A 24,600-nucleotide genomic window follows, 5' to 3' on the forward strand; every position below is an offset into this window, starting at 1 on the left:
TTTATGCAATGTACATGGGAAAAGGAAAGAGACAATAACTGTTTTCTATAGATAAACCTGTTAGGGCCCAATCCTGCAAGGCACAGAGTTCCCACAACTATCAATGGGAGCTGAGGGCCCTGTAGAAACTGAACTGCACTTGGGTGTCTTCACTTTGGAAATGCAGGCAACGTGTACTGAAAACTCCGAAGTTTTCTAGAGGATTGCACCTGCTTCCAGTCTGCGCAGACACGGGGCGCAAGGAAACTGCAGGCCCACCGGAGAGCCCCTCTCTCACCCATTGTGATCTGAGTAGTCCACATTTGTTAGTGTAGCTGCCATCTGGAAGGTCTCTAAACTAATCACATGCTAGTGGGAGTCACAAAACAGCTCCACTTGAGAAGTAGCACTTCGTGGATCTGCTTATCAAGTGGCCACAATTTTAGATGCCCTGGATTTATAGACTTCCTTGTCAGGAGGAAGGAAACAAGTACACGCTGTTAAAAAGCCAATACGTAGCGATGGTCAAGGGGGAAACACAACACCAGGTTAAGCTACAAGAGACTGAATTGCTGGGTATCTAAAGGGCTCAATGTCACCACTTTTTCCAGACAGCTACATAGTGGTTATTGACCACAGGCCAATGCCGATCTAGAATACAAACCCCTGCAAGGACCCTGGGAATAGGTCAGTGCTAACCAACAGCAGAACCAGAGTCAGAGGGAAGAAATCACAGCTGCGGGTCTGGCGTGCCAAGTGTCTCCCCTTTCAATATGGCTGTTCCAGGGGGAGAATTCCCCAGCACACAGGACCTGGAAGGGGACTTTCCCTAACGAGGGCACTGGCTTGGGGGAAGAAGTGGTGTCCTGACAGCGGCTGCTACGGCTGGCAATTAACCGATCCCAACCCTGGACCAGGCGAGGTGTGAACTGTGCGAGGCTGGCCTTTAACACCTGGGCGGGGGGATCCAGAACCACCTAGGGGGAGCAGGTGGGGGGAAGGAGGCCAGCGGCCCAATTCACCCCCAGGGAAAGGGACCAGGGGGAATTTGGCCCCGGGGTCTGAAGTTTGCTACAAAGCCAGCCCGGGTTTCCTGGGGCCGGGGACTGGGGCGGAGGGAGAGAGGCTGCAGAGGAGGAGAGGGAAGCGATGCCCGGGCCAGCCCCCGCCGCTGGGCCGGGGTCACTGACCTGGTCTCCGGCGAACCGGCCGTTTCCTGCCGCTGCAGAAGCGCACTTTGCTGAAGACGCCCAGCACGTGTCTCTCGCACAGCGAGCGCCCGTCCTTGCTGGGGCTGGAGCGGCGCTTGGACGTGGTCACCCGCTCGCTGTTGGACTCCCGGGCCTGCCGCTTCTGCCGGATCAGCGAGCTGGCGATAGCCGCGGCCATGGCCGCTCATCGGCCCGGCCAGCGCTGGGGCGTCCGGGGGGCTGGAGGCCGGGGTGAGGGGCCCCGGGGGGGCGGAATCCGGGCGGGGCTGGGGGGGGGTTCTCCGCTCTGCACCCCAGAACTGCTCAGCCGGTCAGGGGCAGGAGGCCCGGGCTAGCCCGCGCCCATCCCTGCGCCCCCCTCGGCCGGCGCAGCCACCCCCCATCTGTCTGTCTGCGGGGGGCCGGCAGCGAGCCCCCGGACGGCGGGTACCGCGGGGCCGGGAGGGTAGCAGCAGCTCCGGTCGCAGGCGGGTCTCTGGAAGAGCAAGTGCCGCGGGCTGAGCCAGGCTGGGGCAGCGGGTCCCTCGGGAAGCCGGAGCGGGGCAGGGTGGGGGCTCCTGGGGACCGGCCGGGCGCGTCAGTCCCTCCCCGGCGGAGCCGAGCCCCCGGCGAGCTTTGCACAACGAGACGAGGAGAGAAGCGGCTCCGTGGGCAGAACAAAGCCCCGCTGTAGGCTCCTCTCAGGGCAGGGCGCGGAGCCGCACCCCCGGTCCCGGTCCCGGTCCCAGCTGCGCTCCGCTCCGCCCCGGCCCGGCCCGCGGGGAGCCGCCTGGGCCCCTGTCACGGGCAGAGCTCGGGCATGTCTGCTGCCCCGCGCCGCTCGGTGCAAACCCCCTTCTCCCGCTGCGCTCCGGGCCGCCTCTCCTCCGGCAGCCGGTCCCGGGCCGGGCGAGCCCCGGTGCCCCGCCGCTGGGGCGTTGCTCTAACGATCCGCCGGCTACAGCAGGCTCCGAGGGCAGGCGGCCCCGGGGCTTTCCCACGCCCTGCTCCGCCTCACCGCCGGCCAGTCCCCATCCCCTCCCCGGCGTGGGGAGGGGGGAGCGAAGCAAGGACCCCTCCCGCCGCTAACTCCCCCAGACTCGGCGTGTGGCGGGGCTCGGGGCGCTCCGCATGCCCGTCCTAGGCGCAGGTGGCCGGGGCTCGCCCGCCGCCCGCCGGCATCCTCCTGCCATCCATGAGCTGAGTTGCCCGTGCTCGGTCCGCGGCGCTGCCCGCTCCGGGAGGATTCAGGGGCGAGTCAGCCCGGCGAGCCCCCGCCTGGCTGGGGTCTCCGCAGCCCGGGGGCCGGGCGCTGCCTTTGCTGGAGCGCTTCCCGGCGCTGGGAGAATCGCAGCCTCCTTCCTCGCCTCTCCCGCTCTACGCAATCCTACGTGATCGAGGTTTGGATGAGAAAGGCGCCCGGCAGAGCCAGGGAACTGCAGCGCCCCCCCCCCCCCACCCCCTGGGCGGACGGGGCTGGGCAGGGGCGAGGGGTTGGGTGGGTGTGTGTGTGTGTGTGCGCGGGGGGGTTACTCTACTTCTCCGCGGGACCCGGGAGTGGCTAGACTCATCCCCCTTCCCAGCTGTTTTCTGCAGAGCCCTGGGGGCAGAGAGGAATTAGGCGCAGACTAACCCCAGTGCCCTGGGCGCTCCTGTTACTTTACATTGACCCAGCTCAGTGTTCCTGGGGGGCCGCGGAGGGGCTGGAGCCCGTGTTTAATATGTGCCAGGATTGGGCCCCGGCCCCTCTGGGCCTGGCAGCTCAGAGCCCTGGGACCCCTTCTGGATGATTTCACTGGACATCACACAAGGTTGCAGCCCACGGCACAGACCCAGCATTAAAAAAAAGCTCTTTGCGAGCAGGTGCCTAGAGGCTGAACTGCCAACGACTATCCGAAGCTGCATCTTCAGAGGAACCCATCTGATACCTTCCCAAGAAAGATGTCTCCTGTCCGCCCACAGAGCCCCGCCTAGCGCTTGCAAATCTCTCTGAACAGAATGCAGGGTGGTTTCCTCCCTGACTTTTGAAATGACAGAAATACTTGTCCTGTTTTGACATCCAATTTTTGCATGTGTAGTTAACTTCCTGCCTGCAGCAGCTCTGTACCAAGAATGATCCTCATCAGAGACAATCCTTCAGGTAACAGACTTGCACAGGTGATTGGTAGTGCCTCTAGAAAGAAAAGCACCACAAGCAAAAAGCATTTCTCCAAGATCTCATTGCCTATGCAGTCTGTTAAATCAAAAGAGAACTTGTAAAACTCTGTGTAGTATCACCATCTACTGCCTTCCTCCTTGCAGCTCTTAGGGCCCGTGCCTGGAAACCACTCTGGGGGCCGTCAGTGGAAACTGTGCATAGTCTCCACCTCTCAGGTCACACCTCCAGGCTGCAAAGTCCTGGGAGCAAGGACTGCCCCCTTACATATCTGCAAAGCACCATGCAGCCCTATAGATGATAATAATGACTTGCACAGATTGGGGAAAGTAAGCCAGAAGCCACCCCACTATTGCAGAGCCATTCTGCTCAGCAAAGGGGGTAGGATGGGACAGCTACCCTGAGTCAGTGGGAGATTTTTGGAGCCAACCCCCATATGGGGGGAGAACTCTTATCTCAGCCTCAAACTGGGCAAAGACCCTCGGCTGGCTAAAAACACCTTCCTCCTCTGGAGTACCAGCTTCTCCTTTCTGAGGGGAGTGGGCCATGACTTTCTCCATCCCATCCTGCTCCATGGAAGTCTTCCCGTTGCCTTCAATGAGAAGCAAACCTGCTCCAGTTTGAGAAGAGCCACTGATCGCCTGGCCCAATCAGATCACGTTCCCTTAAACACACACACACTTATTTTCCCGCCAGTCTGGAAGGCTTCCCATGTCCAGGTGATAAGGGCTTTAAACAATTAGGAACAGAAGCACATGGATTCCGAGAAAGGGCTTCAGACCACGCTGAAGGGTTCTTTCCATGCCCTCTGTAATGAGACAGCCCGTTTTGAATTTGTATTTGGAAACCATGGGCTCAATCCTGCACACGCTACCAAGCCTCGGTTCTGATTCCCCACCACCCTACGAGCATCAGGCTCGTAGGACTTACTAGTGGACTCCTCCCACAGAGGTCAGTGGACAATGCACGACGCGCTCACCCAGGGTAAGTGTTTGCAAGACTGGGCTCAATATTAGCATTTTAAAGGTTTTGTTCACGACATGAATAAGCTCTCGCTTCTTCCGTGCGGAGGTTAACAATTAAGTCCTGCCTGAATTGCAGGGCTTTGTGGTTTGGGGCAGAGAGGAGATCCAGAACTGCATTCCCTCACCTCCTAAACAGGGCGAGCGAAGTAGGTCATCAGTGAGGTTACCGGCATCTTTCCTTAGCGAAGTGCAATAATATTGCCTTTGGGATTGCTAACCGAACATCCAGCTTGTTCTTCATACAGGCTTCCAAAATTATAAACTCTGTTCTGCAGATTCAGGCATTAGACATATCACCGTTTTACTATGCACATATCCTGAGCTAAACATCCCTGCACAGCCTCTGAAAACAAATGCACCCCAATTAAGACATTCAAAACGTAATGCCACTTTAAAAACAAATAATCACACATCAATAGTTGTGGAAAAAAGACAACTTCCAGTTCTGTCCTAGAACTTAGAGAATTTTTCACTTGACCAGAGCTCCTAACTCACCCTTTGATAGCAGAGCAGCAAGTCCAGTGAGGATGTACTGTACTATTGAGTTTCAAATTTACATTTAACAACACCTTTAGAATGTTATCTAATTTCCACTCTATGTAAATTATATCTACGTTGTCAGCTCTGCTTATTAAGCAGAATCGAGCCCATACCCATGTTTTATTAATGTCTCTCTTTGTAAGGTGGCTTCCCGTTGCTTGTCTAGAATCGTTAACATTCACGTCACTTTGGCAATCCCCCTTCTCTTTGCGTGGGTGGATTCTTTTAAAAACATGCCCTGGTATCCTTCAAGAAAAGGACCTAGAGTATCTCACTTCTTTTCTGTTCAGGCTAATTTTGTTTACAGTGCACCGTTTTATATCTACGTTTGGATGGCTAACAAGAATTCTCAGGGCCACTTAGGAATTTTGTTTGTTTTGAGAGATGTAACTGGCCCTAAAACAGCACCTGAGTCGGAAATCTGGCTTGTTTTCTGGTCTTTTCCCTCACAGCGGACTAGGCCTTATTAATAAATGTAGACGAGACGGCATGATCTGATTGCCAATTGCCATATTAAAACAATTTCTTTAAGGGACCCCTCCCCCCTCTTTTGGCTTCAAAGATTCAATTAAAACAACATTTGCAACTCATCGCTGGAGTATTCATTAGCCTGCACAGTGTCTTTAAAAACAACTCTAGCCTAGAGAGGATTCAACGCAGGAGTGAATTTGCAGCGACTTCAAGCAAACAGCCTGTAAATAGTTGTGTGGAATGCAGTTCAGAACCAGGAGGGGAGAAGCACATCAACCGCCCAACCAAAGAAAGCACGAAAGGGGACTGGAATTCACAGGAACAATGGCTTCTTTTCAAAAATGGATTTCTACCTGACAATAGAAGCTTTTATTTCTCTCCTGTGACTTTTCATCTCTGTCAAAGAAGGGCGGGAGAAAGCTTCACCTCACCAGGGGGGTCCTGGAAATGAAACTGTCAAGATGCATTTTCCTTGGAGGAAATTCAGATGTGTGTGGACATACCCCAGTGCCGGGTTATTTATTTTTCCATGTGTTATGGAGGTGCCCATTAAAAGGGGCCAGGAACAAAGTTCTTTAAAACTGGATATTTTTATAATCTTACTTTACCAGAGGGGCAATAGCTGTAGGGCCCAACCCCTCCCAGCCTGACAGTACAGATCTCAGAACAAACCTTAGTTGGCATCGTGTGGGCAGCTAGTGGCCCTCTCTTCTAGGGCTCCTAGTGGTACAGTACCAGTGGGCAATGGTGGGACTGGAATTCAGTCTGTCCCTCAGCGCAATGGACTGGCACCCCAGGTTCCACTGCGTTCTGCACACAAGGTGATGGCACGCGATGGAGTGGCAGGAGGTCCCTGGGTTCTCAGCCCAGACTCCCTTGGTGGCCTTGAGCAAACTGCAGCCGCTCTGTGCCTTAGTTTCCCTACCCCGCGTGATGTTGCCAGGATGAACAGGGCTGGTCGGCATGCCGACCTTTGCCGCTGCAGAGGGCTTAGACGATCCCCATGCGGTTTAAATATCTGGGCCCAACATGCAGCTGCCACCATCAGGGTGGCTGAAGTGAGACTGAGGTAGAGCAGCCAGTGGTTGATTCTGCACCGGCCTGACCACATGAGTCGCCCCAGGAGTTGCAGTGGGACTACAATACTAAAGATGCACGAGGGCAGCAGGATCGGGCCCCTCTGGCTCTGCCCATCCAGCCAGCAAGAAGAAACATGCCAGGGCAACCTCTGCATGACAAATCCAAACCTCAGGATTGTTTGCAAACCAGGCAACAAGGCTCCATAAATCCAGAGCCCTAGAGGTTAACAGCAGCCCTGCCCGTCAATCACACTGCGATTGCCTTTGGCAGGGAAAGAGGAGAAGGGGGCCGCTGTCCTTATGCTGAATTAGGTGCCCCTGAGGGGGGAAGGTCTCAGAACCTGGGGTGCAGCCCGAGTCTGTCTACACAGCATTTTAGCCCTGCAGCCCGAGCCCCACGAGCCCACGTAAGCTGAGCAGGGCTGCCAGATTGGGTGCTGCGGATTTTTTATCACAGTGTAGACGGACACGGAGATGCGTGCCCAGCAAGAGCCCCACGGGGCACTGCTGTTGCCAAGACAGGGCAGGGAGAACGCAGCACTGCAACCGCCTGGGGGAGGGTAATCCCCCCCCCCCCCCCGCTCATTCGGGGATGCGGAGTTTGGTTGAGGTTAGTTTTTTTTTATCACTGCAGCTCTGCGTGGTACGATCGAGACGCAGCCCCGTGCAAGGCGCCTGTTCTGCCTGGGAGAGGTGAGCGAGGCAGGGCTCTCCTCAGAGCATCCCTTACTCCTGTGGCTGGGGAGCTCCCTCCCCCTGCGACACAGGGGGGCTGGCAGAGGCCCTTGCTCCTATGATCGGGGACGCGGCCTGCAGCAGCCCCGCCGACATGGAAGCAGCCACACGCGAGCTCGCCCTGCCTGGCACTCGAGCATCTCAGCCCTGAGATCCCAGAGCAGACACCTGCGCTCACCTCCCTTCCACTGCAGGGGCAGGAAGGGAACAAGGCGCTGCCCTGAGATCGAGGAGGAGAGAGGGAGGGTTGAGGGCCTGCTAACCATCCAGCCGCAGGAACTGTGTGGCTTGGCTGTTGTTTTAAAGAGAGTTTGTGGCAGGGAGGGATAGCTCAGTGGTTTGAGCATTGGTCTGCTAAACCCAGGGGTGTGAGTTCAATCCTTGAGCGGGTCATTTAGGAATCTGGGGCAAAAATCTGTCTGGGGATTGGTCCTGCTTTAAGCAGGGGGTTGGACTAGATACCTCCTGAGGTCCTTTCCAACCCTGATATTCTATATCTCCAGGAGGCGCTTGCTACGCAGACCCAGGGGCAGCACACCAGCTCTGCTCTCTAGGACTTAGAATTGGGCCCAGAGCCTGTAATGCGCTTGTGATCCATCTGGGCTGTCTGGCCTTAAAATCCCGCCTGCCTGCAGGGTGAGCGGTGCTAAACAACACCAAATTCCTCGGGGGGGACCCTGCCTTCCTGCAACCCCCCTAGAATTTTAAAGCCGCCGGGCCTACACAGCCTGTGCCTCCGGAGGGCTGAGGGGGTGCGGAGAGCGGCCAGCCCGGGGTTTAAGGAGGAGACGCGCTGCCTCCTGCACCCCAGTCTCACAGTCAAATGGCTCCTATAGGAGCACAAGCGCTGAGACCGACCGCAATCGCGCCCAGCGGCGCCAGGTGAAGCTTTCCACGTCGAGCCTGCAGCGAGCTGACTTTGCTGAAAGTCAAATGGAAGCTTCCTGATTAGATCTCAGCGGCGGGGGACTGTGTGATGGAGGATGATAGAGAGGCAAGAGAAGGAGGGAAAAAACCCGTCACAGTCTTCCAGCAGGACTCCGAGGGCTCCTGTTCCACTGGAAGGATTCGGCTACTGGCAACAAGCTAGTGAGTGCAAAGGGGCTGGATCTCCGTCCCACACCTACCACAGCAGCAGGGGGAGTGAGAAACACGCTGCTATCAAAGCCCAAAAATAAATCCCTTGTGGTCCCGAGTCTTGCACATCAATCTCTGCACATTGCTCGCCCTGTCGGGGCTCAGAGCAGCCCGCGAACGCTCCCCGACCCCAGACTTTGCCCTTATCTCTTACTGCAGCTGAGCCAGTGACATCCTGAGCCTTGGAGGGGGGGGAGGACAGTGCTTCAAGGAGAGAGCCTGTCATTCCCTCTCGCAACAAGGGCCCCTTTTGATTCGGGGTGCTGACGGGGAGGGGTAAGAGGGCTGACTAAGGATTGTTCAGCTGCCGTAATCAAGCTCTGCAGAACAGGAGCTGTGGGGATGTTAATACCACCCACAGGAGCGCTCTGAAGTTAAATGCATCCAGATCGCATCTCATTTAAACAACTCGGTTGCTTCTCCTCATGCAGCAGAGATCCGCGAACCACTAAACTGTACAGCAGGAAAGATGGAGTCTTCTAACGCAGCTGAGGGAGATTTCCTCAGCGTCTGCTGGCCTGAACTAAGCCTGCAAGTACCTATAAGCTGCCACATCCCCAAGGCCTCTCCCAGCCACACCAATTTAAATTGCCATGTCTTCACTTCCCCAGCAATAAATCAACTCTACTCTCCCCTAATAAAACCAGTTCTGCCACCCCTTTTACACCAGGCACTAATTACACACACACACCCTTACTGCTGGGCAGATAACGCAGTCCCATATCTGCACCAATGACCTGGAAGCAAATATAAAATCATTGCTGATCAGATTTTCCAATGATACAAAGACAGGTGGAGTAGTAAATAAAGGTGAGGACAGGACCGTTATGCAGTGAGATCTGCTTCACTTGGGAAGCTGGGTGCATGCAAATAAGATTTATTTTCATCCAGCCAGATGCAAGGTCAGACATGGAGTAGCAAGGAAAGTAGGCCATACTTCAAGAGTGGAGATGGTGTTTGGGAAAACAGTGACTCTGCAAAGGAGGTAGAGCTAATGCTCGATAACCAACTGAACAGGCACTCCCAGTGCAGTGCTGTGGCTAAGAGGGCAAATACAACCGTTGGATGTGTGAGGTAGTAAATATTGAGAATTAGGGAGGTGGTATTACTTCTGTGTACAGAATCGGCGAGACCATTGCTGGGACACCGTGTCCAGTTCTGCTGTCCAGCCTTCAAAAAGGATGTTCAAAAATTGGGAAGGATTCCAAACAGAGCTACAAGAATAATTGGAGCGATGACAAAACCTGCTTTACTGGAAGAGACTCGGCAAGTTCAGTTATTTTAGTTTATCCAAGAGAAGGATAAGAGACGACTGGATAAGGGTCTAGGAGATTTTCAATAGCAGAGGGCTCTTTAGTCCAGTGGATAAAGGCAGAACAAGATCCACTGGCTGGAAGTTGAAGCCAGAGAATTGTGGGGTAATTAACCACTGCAACAACTTAAAAGGCTGTGATAGATTCTCCATGATATGATGTCTTTAAATTAAGAGTGGATTTCTTTCTAACAGACCAGCTCAAGCTCAACCCAAAGTTCTGGGCTGGATACAGAAATCATGGGTGAGTTTCCCTGGCTGGCGTTATGCAGGTCAGATGATCAGAATGGTCCCTTGCCCTTCTGACCCAAACATCTGTGAATCTCTGATTAACAAATTCGAGGTGCCCCCTAACCATTAATTTTAGACTCTCATCCCATCTCCTCCAATTAGTGAAGCTGCATCTCTCCCCCATTAAAGAATTTTTGGCTCTCTTCTACTCTCCTGATTAACGTACCCCGGATCCTGCCTCTCCAGTATATTAATACGAACCTTCAGCTACCTCTGTGTGGGACTCCTTTCTGGCTTCATGGAGGGTACGGCACGGAGGAGGCTTTCTAGGAACAACCAGCTGCAGCACCAAGTTAGTCAGACGACTCAACAGAAGACACCTTTCCTTCTCCAGTTGCTCCTAAGCAGTGTCCCAGCCTGCCCGTCTTTCCAACAGGACATAAAATGGGACACGATCATTAAAGATCCTTACATCCGGACACCAGCAGCCCTTGGAGAAGCCACTCCTTTGTCCCACTAATCAATCACAGCCCTTGCTGCTACCCCACTCGTGCTCCCCTCTATAGACCCAGCTGGGGCCAGCATCGGCGTTAGTGTGGGCTCCTTTCTGGCTCAGATGCCAGCAAAGGGAGCGATAGTTACAGCTGCGGTGTGAGAGCCTGAGGTTTGGGCTTGGCTGGTCCTGGGGATTCTTAGCAGGCACCTGGTTTACCATAAATAAGTTTCTAAAGCCAATTTAATGACACCAGTGCAAACCCCTGTTCCCAATCGACTTCTTATACTGGAACAATAGCGTCCACACGGGTATTTGCACCAGTTTAACAAGACTGGTTTAAATTCACCCTTTAGGTTAAACCAGTTAAGCCAATTCAACATTCCCATGTAGACAAGCCGCAGACTTTGGACTCACAGAAAATGCCGGGCAATACTCCAATACATAGTGCTATAGCATTGCCAAGAACAAGCTTATGCAGGAAAACTCACAACGAGAGCTTTCAATCTTCTTCATTACGATCGAATGCTTCTGGTTTGGCCCACTGAAAATGCAGTTTTCTAACACACTCACGGTTCACGTAGTACTGCTCATTCACGATAAAATAAAACGGAGGGGGAATTGCATTCATTTCTTTTGACAGATCCTAATTCACACAATTAGTTGGGTTCTGCAATTAGAAACTACACAAGCTCGGGGGGAGGGGGGAATCTAAATTAAAAGCCACTTGAGTGAGCACTTAGAGGAATTACTGGGAGGCTTCCGAAGAGACTTTTCCCAGTCATTAAGAAGAGCGTGGCTCTGTGCTGGGGTACGGGCCACAGGGAGCTGACTCAACCACCTGCCAGATCTGAAGAGACTAGTCAGTGCTTTCTTGCACAAACAGCTTCCTTGAGGGGGGTGGGAGTGACTGGCAGTCTGGATTAACACATGCCGCTCTTCAGGGTGTCTCAGGACCATCCCACGTACCAGGGAACAGGATTATCCTGCACAGGGCAAAGAGCCAGTGGTGAATTAACAAACAGGCCCAGGGGGCCTGTGCCCAGGTACCCCGGCCAAGTTGGGGGCCGCCACAGGTGTGCCGGAACCTGGATAGAAGTGGGGAGGCCACCGGTGCCAGAACTCTGGCCCTGCCCCCTGCTTCTCCTCTTCCCCTGGAGGCCCTGCCCCCTGGCCAGGCCAGAAGCCAGAGCCAGACCATGGTAAGAGCTGCCCAGGGAGCCCGAGCTGCTGTGGGGAGCCCCTGGTTCTTCGCCTGCCCTGGGTGCCAGAGAGCAGAGAGCAGCCCCCAGCCTGTGTCCCTGCCTGGTTCTGGCATCCCTGGTCCCCCAGAGTGCGAGGGGCCTAAAATGTTCTTTGTGCCCAGAGCCCCAGTAAATCTTAATCCACCTCTGCAAATAGCTTCTGAGGCACCTCGCTCCCCAGGAGAGGTAGAGCCCAGTTCCTCCTCCCTCCTCGGTGACTCCTTCCCTCCCACAGCAACTGAGGGGTTGAATCTCTTCCTGCAGCTGGCAGCCAACTCCCTTCTCCTGAACATGGCGCTGGTCCTGCCCCAGCGTATGTATCCGGCGGTTCCAGCCACGCGTAGGCTGTCCTTGGCCAGCAGTCAGGCACCTGGCCCCATAACGTTTCCTTCTCTTCCCTAGCCCGGCCCCATACGCTGTCCATGTCCCAGGCACCCAGGTTAGGTGGATCTTTGGGGGCCTCCTCCTTTCTAGTGTGCCCCAGCAGGGTCCCAGCTCAGTGCTGGGAAGCAAACATGATACTTTGCCCTTCTGACCCAGCTGTTACTTCCCGGTTGGTGTCTCCGGGAGCGGCCTCTCCCCCCAGATGGCAGTGGGATTCTGGGCGGGCTAGCTAGGATACAGGAAGGTACAGAGGTGATGCACGCCATAGGAGAGCACAGATTTCACAGAGAAGTCATTGGGGAACTAGAATTGTTTTGCATAGTCATCGCACCTTCCACTGGAGGATCTCAGACATTACTGAATTAAGCCTCCAGCCGTCTATCCAGCAGGGCAGTGTTCTCTCTCCACTCCCCTTTAAAGAGGGGGGTACAGAGTGGTGCAGTGACTTGCCCAAGGTCACTCAGGAAGTCAGTAGCAGAGCTGGGACTATCTAGAGCATCCTGCACAGAGTAGCCTGGGACATTTCACTAGCTTCAGAAACTGCTGGATTCGTAGATTCTAGGACTGGAAGTGACCTCGAGAGGTCATTGAGTCTGGTCCCCTGCCCGCATGGCAGGACTAAGTATTATCTAGACCATCCCTGACAGGTGTTTGTCCAACCTGCTCTTAAATATCTCCAGAGATGGAGATTCCAGAACCTCCCTAGGCAATTTATTCCAGGTGGAGCTGCACCTGCTCTCCAGCAGGCCCCGAATGGCCCCTGTGCCCGTTCTGAAGCGGCACACGGGGATTTTCAAAGGAGTATGAGCGAGCCAAGCACCCCAGTCCCACTGAGGCTCCACAGATCTGCCCCTTGCAAGCCTCAGCCTCTAGCACTTTGTATTCCCAGCGATCTGGTTTGACCTTGCGATTCCTGTTGCTCTGTGTAGTACGTCCCTCCGGGAAGAGTCCCATTCAGTATAATGCAACCCAGGGATTCTCCAGAGAAGACTAAAAGGGAGTTAGACACTGGCTCCCATTGAGTATCAGTGGAATTAAGGGCACTCAATTGCACTCTTCAGCCCTTTGAAAATCCAATGAACCCAACCAACATCACTATGGGTTTACAGCAGTTAAATGGGGCTCCATAGCAATCAGTCTAAGTCCCTATACAATGTCAGGGAGACTGAGATCCCCATGACAGAATTCTACAGGTGCTTAAAACCAAAACTCCACAGCAGTGGTCTCACCATCGCCTCCGGGGGGGTCCGTAAGTAATCAGCCATTCTAAAAGAGGCAAGCGCCAAACATTCCCTCTGGAACAGGCTGTATTTTATCCTGATCTCATCATTTGCACTTGAACACATCCAACAGCAGGAATGAAATCCTCCCACTTTTCTTTCACAAGGTTGGCTGCTGGGTAGGGTTGGAGAAGTCTTCCAGACATTGCTCCTCATTTAACCACTTAACAGGGAGTCACCTTAAGTTTGACCCCGATTTTCAATGTTTTAGAAACAAACCATTCATAAAATTGAAGTCCAAGGGAAAATACTTCCATAATATACACAGTTTGAATGCAAATTATTTATCTTTAAAACAAAGAACACATCTCCCTTGCAGCTTTTGAAATCCAACCACAGCAGCCCCAATGAAAGGGAAAGTGAAACTGACTGTAAACAAAAGTGACATTGACGTTTCATAGACTTTCATTCCCCACCGGAGAGAACAGTAGACAGCGCATAAATAAACAGCACCTCATCCTCCCTGATTGAACTAACCTCGTTATCTCTAGACTGATTCTTGCCTGCATATTTATACCTGCCTCTGGAAGTTTCCACCACATGCATCTGACGAAGTGGGTATTCACCCACGAAAGCTCATGCTCCAATACCTCTGTTAGTCTATAAGGTGCCACAGGACTCTCTGTTGCTTTTTAGTGCATAAACAGTGACAGGAATAGTACACTGGATTTTTAAAATTCTCTCAATAATCGGGTGTTTCTAGTAACATGAAGGCACTTAATGTGTATGCAACAGATTTGTAAATGTACAGCATCCCTTTAATTTCTTGGAAAATTGCTATATTTTATATTTGTCCTGGCAACATAAAATCATTTAACTGGGGAATTTGTCTAATGTTTTGATTTAGTGGGGTGCTTATAAAAATAACCCCCCAACAAAATGCATGTGTGTGTTTAGAGAAACGTCGCTGGTAATGTAATGAGAGGGGCCGGGTGATTCACTCCAGCGCTTCTGTTGTTACCATCATTCAAAACATCCAACAACCTTTTCTGATGTGAAAGCCACTCCTGCAGATCTTTGCTATCGGCTGGATGCGCCCTGCAGAGACAGCACGTAACATGAGCTGGTTTTAAAGTGAGTCAGATGTCAGGATGGTCTCTACTACGCGTCCATTGGTCACTGGCAAAGCGCATGTTAACTCTAAAGTTTCTTTAACCTTGCCAGAGGTTTCCATGCTGCTAGACTTGCCCCCCGTGTTTCACGGCAGCGGGTTTATTTCATGTAGCAGGTGAACTAGCTGGAGCAGGTGTAGGCTTGGAGCCCAACCAAAGAGTTTGGATTATCTTCTTCTGGCATAATTGCGGGCAAATCCCTCACACCAACACTTTCAAAAGCAGCCTCTGATTGTGGGAACACAGCTTGACAGAGTCACTACAGAGACTTCTTTCCCAAGTGTCCGCTTGCTGGGTCTTGCCCACGAGCTCAGGGTCTAACCGATAGCCAGATTTGGGCTGGGGAAGGAATTTTCCCCCAGGTCAGATTGGCAGAGACCCTGGGGGGGTGGGAGGGAGTTCGCCTTCCTCTGCAGCATGGGGACGGGTCACTTGCAGGTTTAAACTAGTGTAAAGGGTGGATTCTCTGTAACTAGAAGTCTTTAAACCATGATTTGAGGGCTTCAGTGTCTCAGCCAGAGGTTAGGGGTCTATTACAGGAGGGGGTGGGGAGGTTCTGTGGCCTGCAATGGGCAGGAGGTCAGGCTAGACGATCATGATGGTCCCTTCTGATCTTAAAATCTATGAGTCTATAACAGGCTTTGGGGCTGATTTTTGAGGTCCCAGGTAGCTTCAGCCCCCACCCCTGACCCCCCAGCATCACAGGGCATTGTAGGGACAGAGCCCTTCGGAAAAACCAGGCCCTGCACGTCTAAAGCTGGGCAACCAAAATCTGTGCCACTTTGCAACATTTGATGGTTTCAATCCCCTCCACCCCTCCAAACACATTTCCTAACAAGACTCCAACAGGGACCAACTTCACCCAGACCAGAGAAAAACCACTCAACAGAGAGTTGAACCAATAACCCAGGACAGTAGCGTAGCTGGGGGGGAGCGGGGCAGCGGCTGCTCCCGCACCGAGAACAAGTGGCGCCTTGTCAATTTCTTGGCGCCTTGTCAATTTTTACTCACCCGGAGCGAACAGGGGGAGCGATCAAAAAAAGGCGCCGCCCGCTTTTAAACCCAGCGGCGCTCCGGGTCTTCGGTGGCACGACCTTCACTCGCTCCGCAGGTCTTCGGCGGCATTTCGGTGGCGGGTCCTTCAGTGCTGCCGAAGACACCCGGAGCGAGTGAAGGGCCCACCGCCGAAGACCCGGAGCGCTGCCGGGTGAGTAAAAGCGCCACAGTGGGTGGCGCCTTTTTTTTTTTATCGCTCCCCCTGTTCCCTCCACCTGGCTACGCCACTGACCCGGGAGCGCAAGGCTCCACAGCCGGTGTCTTCTCCCCTGAGTCTCCTTGTGGTAGGAGTTGATCACAGTATCTCAGATTTCACTGTTACAGAATCTGCATCAGGGATACGTTGAAAAGCCCCAGGGGCTGTTTGTACAAACAGGCCTCAGCCAGACACTGATTAATCAAAATAATTATAATATCCGTATTGAGTCTCCTGCAAATCTGCCGTTAACATTTGGTTAAGAGCATTCAAGTGTCCTTATATATTTGGTGTTAAGGGAGGGAAAAAATTACTCCTCCTCAGGAAATCTCTGCGCATTCCTTTGACACTCTGTCCCGAAATGCTATGGTGCTTCTTAATATTACTGAGAAATGAATTGTCATTGCACAATCGACAAGTGGAAGGAGGTAAAGAAGAGGTTAAAGACTATTTCACACCATGCTTTGTAAAGCTGCCACTCGCCAGCCATAATCGTCTGATGAGACAAAATTCAGAGAAGCAGTGACAGATATCTCCTTAGACGTCTGGCCTCTTACAGTACGTAGTAGGCCACTGTCCAACCAGAAATCACATCACAGTGCAATTCCTTGCCTCTGTTTCTAACACTTCGGACTTGTTACAGTCTTTCAGTTTTAATTATATGATTTACTGTCATTGTTTCCTGTTAAAGCAGTACAAAAACACTGTGTAAACTGGCCCTAAACTAGACTGGTCACTTGCTAAGCAGTTTCATCTGTCTGGTTCTCAAACACAAAACCCAACTTGGGATGCAAACGTTGCCGATCAACATTCAAATCATCCCCAAATAGTGAACAAAGCACCGAGTTCGGAGAAGAGACCCGAGCTCTGGTTTCAACTCTGCCAATGACTCACTCTGTGACCTCTGGAAAGTCACTTGTCCTCAGGGCTCCAGCTTTCCCCATCCGCAAAAGGAGTGTGATGATACTGACCCATCTCACGAGATGGGGGGCTTATTATGTGTCGGGCACAATTTCTATTTTGGGGACATTTTAAAAATCCATCGAGCTGATGGCATAGGCGTAGCCGGGGTGGCATTTGTCAGACATGTCCTGGCCAGGTCAGAATTTAGTGTGTTGCCCACATTAAAGATGGAGACAGACAGACACTTAACACCACACGTGTCCCCAGTTCACTCGTCTCCTAATGCCCACTGGCTCAGCACATGGGACTGTTTCTCTTTAGCAGCTGGCCCACTCGGGATAAGGGCCGGCTACTCTGGGAAGCCACCAGGTACTAGGGGCTCGGCTGTGTGTGTGGACATGGGCATAGCTCATTACAAGACAGGACCTGAGTGGACCCCACGTCCCTGGGAACAGCTGGACAAGACTCTGGCGCAAGTGAGGATAGGTGCCAGCTACCAGAGTTACTGGAGCTCTGGGCTGGGGCAGGGGGTTGGGGTGTGTGTGGGGGGGGTGAGGGCTCCAGCTGGGGGTGCGGGCTTTGGGGTTGGGCAGGGGGTTGGGGTGCTGGAGGATGTGCGGGATGCGGGCTCCGGGGAGCGCTTACCTCAGGTAGCTCCCGGGAAGTTGCCAGCATCTCCCTCCAGCTCCTAAGCGGAGGCGCAACCACGTGGCTCTCCGTGCTGCCCGCGCCTGCAGGCACCGCCCCCTCAGCTCCCATTGGCCGCGGTTCCTGGCCAATGAGAGCAGCTGAGCTGGCGCTGTGGGTGGGGCAGCGGGCAGAGCCCCCGTGGCCATCCCTCCGCCTAGGAGCCAGAGGGAGATGCCGGCAGCTTCCCGCGAGTTGCGCAGAGCTGGATAGGGAGCCTGACTGCACCGCCAACTGGTCTTTTAATGGCCTGGTCAGCGGTGCTGACCAGAGCCGGCAGGGTCCCTTTTCGACCGGGCGTTCGACACCTGGCAACCCTAGGACTCGGAGCAGCTGGAGCTGGGGCTGCGCTGCCCGCCCGGCGCTCGGCCCGCGCCATCCAGCTCTCCAGGGCTGGCCCCCGGCACACTGGGGCTGGGGACCATGGTGGGGGTGCTCTGGGCTCCTGCAGGGAAGGGGGGAAGAAGGGAAGAGGGAGGGGCTCGGGCACAAGGGGCGGGGCTGGGAGCGAGCCTCCCCCAATGGCCGGTTCACCGGCCGTTCAGAGGTGACTCCTGTAATAGCCACCACATTTTCAGACAGAAGCTGGATTTTTTTAGTTGATAGTGTCTGTTTAGGACCCTGCAGTTCAGTTCTGAGACAGAAAGGAAAAGTGTGTGGGAGGGGGGTGGAGGGGGTTGTATTACAGTACACACTGCGGCTCCGGTTAGGGGTCAGGGCTCTGTGAGGCCAGGCACCGTACGAACACACAACAAACCGGCAAGCCCTGCTCTGAAGGGCTCACCACTCAAGAACCAAGGTGGGGATTTGCAAGGCCCGAAGCAATCGGAAAGGTTTCCATGACGTTTTATTCAGTTCAGTGACACCAGGGGCGGTTGCTCCATTCACACCCCACCCTGCAGTGCTGGGGGGAATATCAGTCATCTCAGGGGACTCTCCCCAGCTTCAGCAAGCTAGACCCTCCATTTCTGCCTCTGGAAATCGCAAATAACGCTGCTCATCTGTTCCACCGAGGGGCTGGGCGGCCGAGCTCCGTAACGGGACAAAGAGGGAGCTCAGATTGCTGGATCGAAGGCTAGAAACATGAAGGAGGGGCAGCCCCCAGTGGGACACGAGCAGCGGAAAGGGAGACCAGCCCATCGCCAGGAATGAACCAGCCAAGCACATGGGGAAAGTCAGACATCAAAGGTTCCCTTTGCACTGAGCTTGTGCAGCCATCCTGATGGTTACAGCACCCTCTGCTGGCTGGACTGAGGGACCGTCACAGCCTGCTCACACACACACACACACACACACACCCCCCGCAGTCCCTCCTATAGTCCAGGCAGCAGGGACAGGTGCACTGTGGGTTCTAGAGGGCCTGGGTTTGACCTCCAATCCCACCGACAGGTGTGGGGTCTGGATCACAGTCTCAGCGTCAGCACAGCCAGGGCTGGTCCACACAGGGAATTTGCAGCAGCGGAACTGGTGCAGCGGTGTGTGTGGGCGCTTAGAGCCGGTGAGACTGGTTTCGTTTGTGCAGGAGATGTACCGAAGCTCTAAGCCAGGCGTACGCTGCTAGGAGACACCGCACCCGAAGCCACCCCGCTGGGACGCACTGTAAGAACGCGACCTCTAGCTGGAGCGGCACAGCTGTGCCTGCAGCAAGGAAGGAGGTTATCCATGATTTTTACCTGTCACAACGTCCTTTTCACAGCACTCCGGCCTTGCTCTCCCCGGGGGATCGGGTGTCTCTTTTATTAATGGCCGTCAGGGCTTTCAAAAGACCCAACAATTAGCAAAAGGCTCCATTTTTACACTGACCCATTTTTCATGCCTCCGAGTCCTTTGTGTGACAAAGGAGCCGGAGGGACGGGACGTGTGGCTGGCTCGCTGGTTTGCCCTTTCCCAGAACTGGGGCATGGGGTGTGGAAAACCCGCTGCCCTTGGAATGCCTTTGCGGACACCTTCCATCGGAACAGCAGAGACCAATGAGCCGCGGGGCTCGGGACACGAAGTGCAAGTAGGTCTGGGATGGTACGAGCCACTGCTCCCAGCTCCACTCAGCCAACACCGGTCGCTCCTGACCCTCAGTGGCGCCTGCTCTTCCCGGTCAGGATCCTAGACAGCTCTGCTGCTGCCCCGCAGTCCTGATCCACTCCTCACTCCCAACGCAGAGACCCACAGCATGCCAAGCTGGCATGTGCACAAACTGAGCTCTGCCCAGCTCCCCTTCACCTCTCCCACAAGTGGGGAAGAACCCGGGGCTGGGAAAGCCACTGCTGAGCAGTGAGCATGGAGGCCGGATTGGCTGGTTTCATTGGGAACATCCTTCTCCCAACTCCTCTTGTCTTGGAGACGGGGGCTGAGATCCCCACACCAGCTCCCTGAACACTGGGCTTAGCATGACTGCGAGCATCACAGCTCACGCCCATGCTTGCGCAGGGTCTGCAGCAGAGACCCAAAACACTTCTGGACTACGCAGCTGGCCTGTGTGTCCGTAGGGGGCAGCAGAACTGTGGCCCTAGACACTAGAAGGACATGAGCTGTGATCCTCTCTTTTTGCAGCAGGAGAATAAACCACAAACAGCTGCAGGGACTTCACCAGATCCCTCCTGTCTCTTCTCATGGGGCCGCTGATTTTTAGTTCAGGGGAAACAATCAGGGAAGGGAGCAGCCTCGTTGACCTTTACCCCATGACCCCCAGCTTGAGTCACCGGCATGGACAGAACCTGGGAACTTCAGCACCAAAAGGACAAGCCTCAGTCAAGCTAAGCATGTAGCTCCATGCACCAGTACCAGGGATAGGCTCTTCTCCTCTCTGGGAGCCAGCCACTAGAGAGGGAGGGAATGTGACACTTAGCTAGGATGCTACACAAGCTGGTGGCAGAGAGAACAGGACCCTCTCACACTTCTAGGAACGGGAGCCAAGTCTTGGGGAACCAGCTGAGGAGACATAAGCCAACCTTGGCCAAGAGCAGCAGATGTAACACTTGCAAAAAGCCAACATCACTCTGGGATGTATTACCCTGTTTCCCCGAAAATAAGACATCCTCCGAAAATAAGGCCTACTTACAGTTTTGCCTCTCGTTGTAATATAAGGCATCCCCCCGATAATAAGACCTCCCCGATAATAAGGCATCCACCGATAATAAGGCATTTTTCATTTCTGAAAAATAAGACATCCCCTGAAAATAAGACCTAGCGCATCTTTGGGAGCAAAAATTAATATAAGACACTGTCTTATTTTCGGGGAAACAGGGTAGCAGGAGTGTTGTAAGCAAGACACTACAAGTAATTCTTCCACTCTACTCCGCGCTGATTAGGCCTCAACTGGAGTATTGTGTCCAGTTCTGGGCACCACATTTCAGGAAAGATATAGACAAATTGGTGGGAGTCCAGAGAAGAGCAACCAAAATGATGAAAGGTCTAGAAAACATGACCTATGAGGGAAGATTGAAAACATTGGGTTTGTTTAGTCTGGAAAAGAGAAGACTGAGAGAGGACATGATAACAGTTTTCAAGTACATAAAAGGTTGTTACAAGGAGGAGGGAGAAAAGTTGTTCTCCTTAACCTCTGAGGATAGGACAAGAAGCAATGGGCTTAAATTGCAGCAAGGGAGGGTTAGGTTGGACATTAGGAAAAACTTCCTAACTGTCAGGATGGTTAAACACTGGAATAAATTGCCTAGGGAGGTGGTGGAATCTCCATCATTAGGAATTTTTAAGAGCAGGTTAGACAAACACCTATCAGGGATGGTCTACATAATACTTAGTCCTGACTTGAGTGCAGGGAAATGGACTAGATGACCTCTCAAGGGCCCTTCCAGTCCTACGATTCTCTGATGTTTAGTGAAAAGGTTGCACTGACGGGGCTGGAGGGCAATCCAGACCCACATTAGAACCCAGGTGGGCCCTGAGAATGTTACCAAGTTTCATAGGGGAGAGGGCTTCTCCTGGGCAGATCCCAGCGTCCATGGGCGGTGGGTGAACCGGCAGTTGGGGGAGGCTAGCCTCCTCTCCTTCCACCTGAGGCCTCTCCTCTCCCCCTCCTCTTCTGCCCCCTCCACCACTGGAGCCCAGAACGGCAGAGCCCCGCTGCTGCCCCCCGCCCACCTGTGCCCCTGGCCCCAGCCCCGACCCCAGCCCCAGCCCCGGAGCACCAGGCGGGGACCAGCCTTAGCCTCCCCAAGTCCTGGCGGCAGCCTGTCCGGCCCCAGCCCAGCCCCAACCTGGGCCATGAAAGAGCAGGAACTCACAGGCTCTCCTGGGGGCAGAGTGTGGGTGGGGCCGTGCCAGGCTGATACCCGCCGCCCATGCCAGCATCCTGCCCCACGCTGAGCGCTGCTGGCAGCTCCCATGAGCTGTTTGCAAAGCTTCCGGTTTCAACCCGCCCTTGCAGCCTCCCATAGGGTCCGCGCCTATAGAACGGGGGCTGGGCAGGTAGCTTCCTGGAGCACAGCGCCTCCAGCTGGAAATCTCCTGCAAGTGCATCTGATGGGTGCTTCTCCGCACTGCCCTAGAGGCTCCCCAGCCGGCAAGGAGCTATCACACACACACACACCCCTGTGGGAAACACAACCCTTTCACACACACACACACACACACACCCCTGTGGGAAAACACAACCCTTTCACACACACACACACACACACACACCCCTGTGGGAAAACACAACCCTTTCACACACACACACACCTGTGGGAAAACACAACCCTTTCTCTCTCTCTCTCTCTCTCACACACACACACACCCCTGTGGGAAAACACAACCCTTTCACACACAAACATACACACACACACCTGTGGGAAAACACAACCCTTTCTCTCTCTCTCTCTCTCTCTCTCTCTCTCTCTCTCTCTCTCACCTGTGGGAAAACACAACCCTTTCTCTCTCTCTCTCTCTCTCACACACACACACACACGGGAAAACACAACCCTTTCTCACACACACATCCCTGTGGGAAAACACGACCCTTTCCCAGGGATACATCCACGGTACAATGCTTCCACCCTGTGGCGAACAGCAGTTACTGCAATGGCCATTTGCTGCTGAAAAGTGAAGAACCCTAAAAAGAAGAACAGGAGTACTTGTGGCACCTTAGAGACTAACAAATTTATTAGAGCATAAGCTTTCGTGGACTACAGCCCACTTCATCGGATGCATCCGATGAAGTGGGCTGTAGTCCACGAAAGCTTATGCTCTAATAAATTTGTTAGTCTCTAAGGTGCCACAAGTACTCCTGTTCTTCTTTTTGCGGATACAGACTAACACGGCTGTTACTCTGAAACCTGAAGAACCCTAGAATCAGAGGACGGGAAGGGACCTCCCCAGGTCTCTAGTCCAGTCCCCTGCACTCCTGGCAGGACGAAGAATTGCACCATTGCTGAAGGTTTGGGGACAGAGCGGTTCTTCCCTGGCACCGCAGTGCTGATGGGCTCCTGCTGCTACCAACAGTGGGGGCTCAGGATTCCTGGGGGGGTCTCAGCATCGTTTGGCTGTGACTCTGCCCTCCCCCAGCAAACCACCCCCCCCCCTGCAGATCTGCAGCACTTCGCAGCCTTGATGCTCGGCTCCTCGCGCACACTGGGAGCGGCTCGGCTCTGCTTCCTAAACACCAGTTCATCTTCTCTCCCCAGAGCCATATGTGGGGCTCTCCCAGGACCTTCTCCTCCCCCTCTTTGCCCCCCGACTGTATTCCACCGGGTGCAGGGCTCATCTTTCAGCACAAACGTGGAGTGCTGTCCCCTGGTGCCAGCGCCTGCCTGTGCTGAAGGGTCGCGAGATCCTGTCATTCCCATTGCCAGACCCACCTGCTCAGTACTACTTCTTTTGAGAGAGACAGAATAAGGATTCAAGGCTGGGCAGATCCTGCAGCGACAACCGGGAGCCCTCTGTCCAGCCACCCAGGATTACCAGGCACATGGAGGAACACCATTTGTTGGGGAAGAGTCCACACGGCTGTGGTAGAGGGAAATCATGCCTCACCAAACTACTAGAATTCTTTGAGGTGTCAATAGCCATGTGGACAAGGGTGACCCAGTGGCTATTAGTGTACTTTGGCTTTCAGAAAGCCTTTGATTACCCATTAGCCAGGCCAGTCCATCCAAAGGGGTCCAGTGTTGTGACATCGGCCCGCAAGGTGAATGTTTGCAGACTGCGACCGATATTTTACACAGCCCTCCGGGCCTGCTTCGTCCCGCTGGCTCCGAGGTGAACGCTGCTCCACAAAGAGCCACTCACTCGCCTGAAGGCTGCGTTGTCAAGGCCCCGCTTCTCTCATTGCTTTGCTCTCTGGGCCGGCTAGCAGCCAGGGTCCGCCCGCTCGACTGCACAGCGCCCTTTGATGGGGATCCCTGAGCGTTTCACGCAGACAGACTCCAAGCACCGGGGGTCGGGGGGCAGGTGCTTGTGACTCCAGCAAAGGGAGGAGAACTGCTGTGTCTTGACCCCCGGCCGCCAGGGCCTGGAGCCCTCCCGCTACCCCCGAGCCTCGCTCACCAGCACGCAGGAGTTTGCTCGGAGGGGTAGGATGCAGGGAGATGCTCAGCACCCTGGAAATCAGTGGGTCAGGCGCTCAGCACCTCACAGGACTGGGCCCGAGGGCTACTCCCCATAACAGTTGCCGTTCTCCAGAAGCACCGACTCTCGCCCAGATGTCAGGCACAGGGAGGAGCCACCCCCTTCCCCCTCTCCCCCATGATCTGACAGCGTTAGCCAAACCCTCGCCCACCGGGCTGCACGAGCCGCGGCACCAGGCCCTTCCCCACACTTCTGCTGCCAGCCTCCCCCCAGGAGTCCCGTTGGCTCTCTCCAGGGCTGGGCTCAGTGCGATGCACTGTGATGCTCAGCGGGGGCCGGAAGCAGCCAGGGGGTTACGAAAACCCCAGAGTCTCCAGGCAGGTCTGAAAAGCCAGTGATAATATTGGGACGAACCCGCCCGTTCTTCGCCTCTTCCCTTGACTGGCAGCAAACCGGCGCCACCTGGTGCCCAGAGCCACACACAGCTCAGGAAAGTCTCAAACACGCTCGCACTCAGCTCTCGGGAACTTACCCTAGAAAGACGGGAGACAGCGCTGGCGAAACCGGTGTGTGAATTATGGGGCACGGCTGCAGGGTCTGGTTTCTTTAAGGAGAGCTGATGGGGGAATGTAAATCTTCCAACATGCCCAGAAAAGGACAAAGGCACTTTGCTAAGCACCAGCACAGCCTGCTCTGAGCAGCTGTGGGGACCGTCACAAGCACAGACTTAGGAATAGGAGTACTAAGGTGCCACAAGGACTCCTGTTCTTTCTGCGGATACAGACTAACACGGCTGCTACTCTGAGACTTAGGAATCACACTCCATTTCAGCAGCCTCTCACCCCCACAGAGCCTGTGCCTAGGGGATCAGAGTACCGGTCCTTTCTGCC

General features: G+C 54.3%; 1 protein-coding gene across 3 annotated transcripts in view; it reads right to left on the minus strand.

Annotated features, from left to right (window-relative positions):
* Positions 1-24,600, minus strand: part of FGF12 (fibroblast growth factor 12) — a 291,251-nt gene that overhangs the window by 118,227 nt on the left and 148,424 nt on the right. Inside the window, exon 1 of one of the 3 annotated variants that reach the window (XM_054040794.1) lies at positions 1,170-2,543. The exons of the other annotated variants lie outside the window; for them this stretch is intronic. Coding sequence (XP_053896769.1) covers positions 1,170-1,368 — 199 coding nt within the window. The 5' untranslated portion in view covers positions 1,369-2,543. Of the gene's footprint in view, positions 1-1,169; positions 2,544-24,600 lie in introns of those variants that run through there. 3 annotated transcript variants of the gene reach the window in all.

This window comes from Malaclemys terrapin, chromosome 9 (assembly GCF_027887155.1).
Source record: "Malaclemys terrapin pileata isolate rMalTer1 chromosome 9, rMalTer1.hap1, whole genome shotgun sequence".
In the NCBI taxonomy this organism is placed as follows: Eukaryota; Metazoa; Chordata; order Testudines; family Emydidae; genus Malaclemys; species Malaclemys terrapin.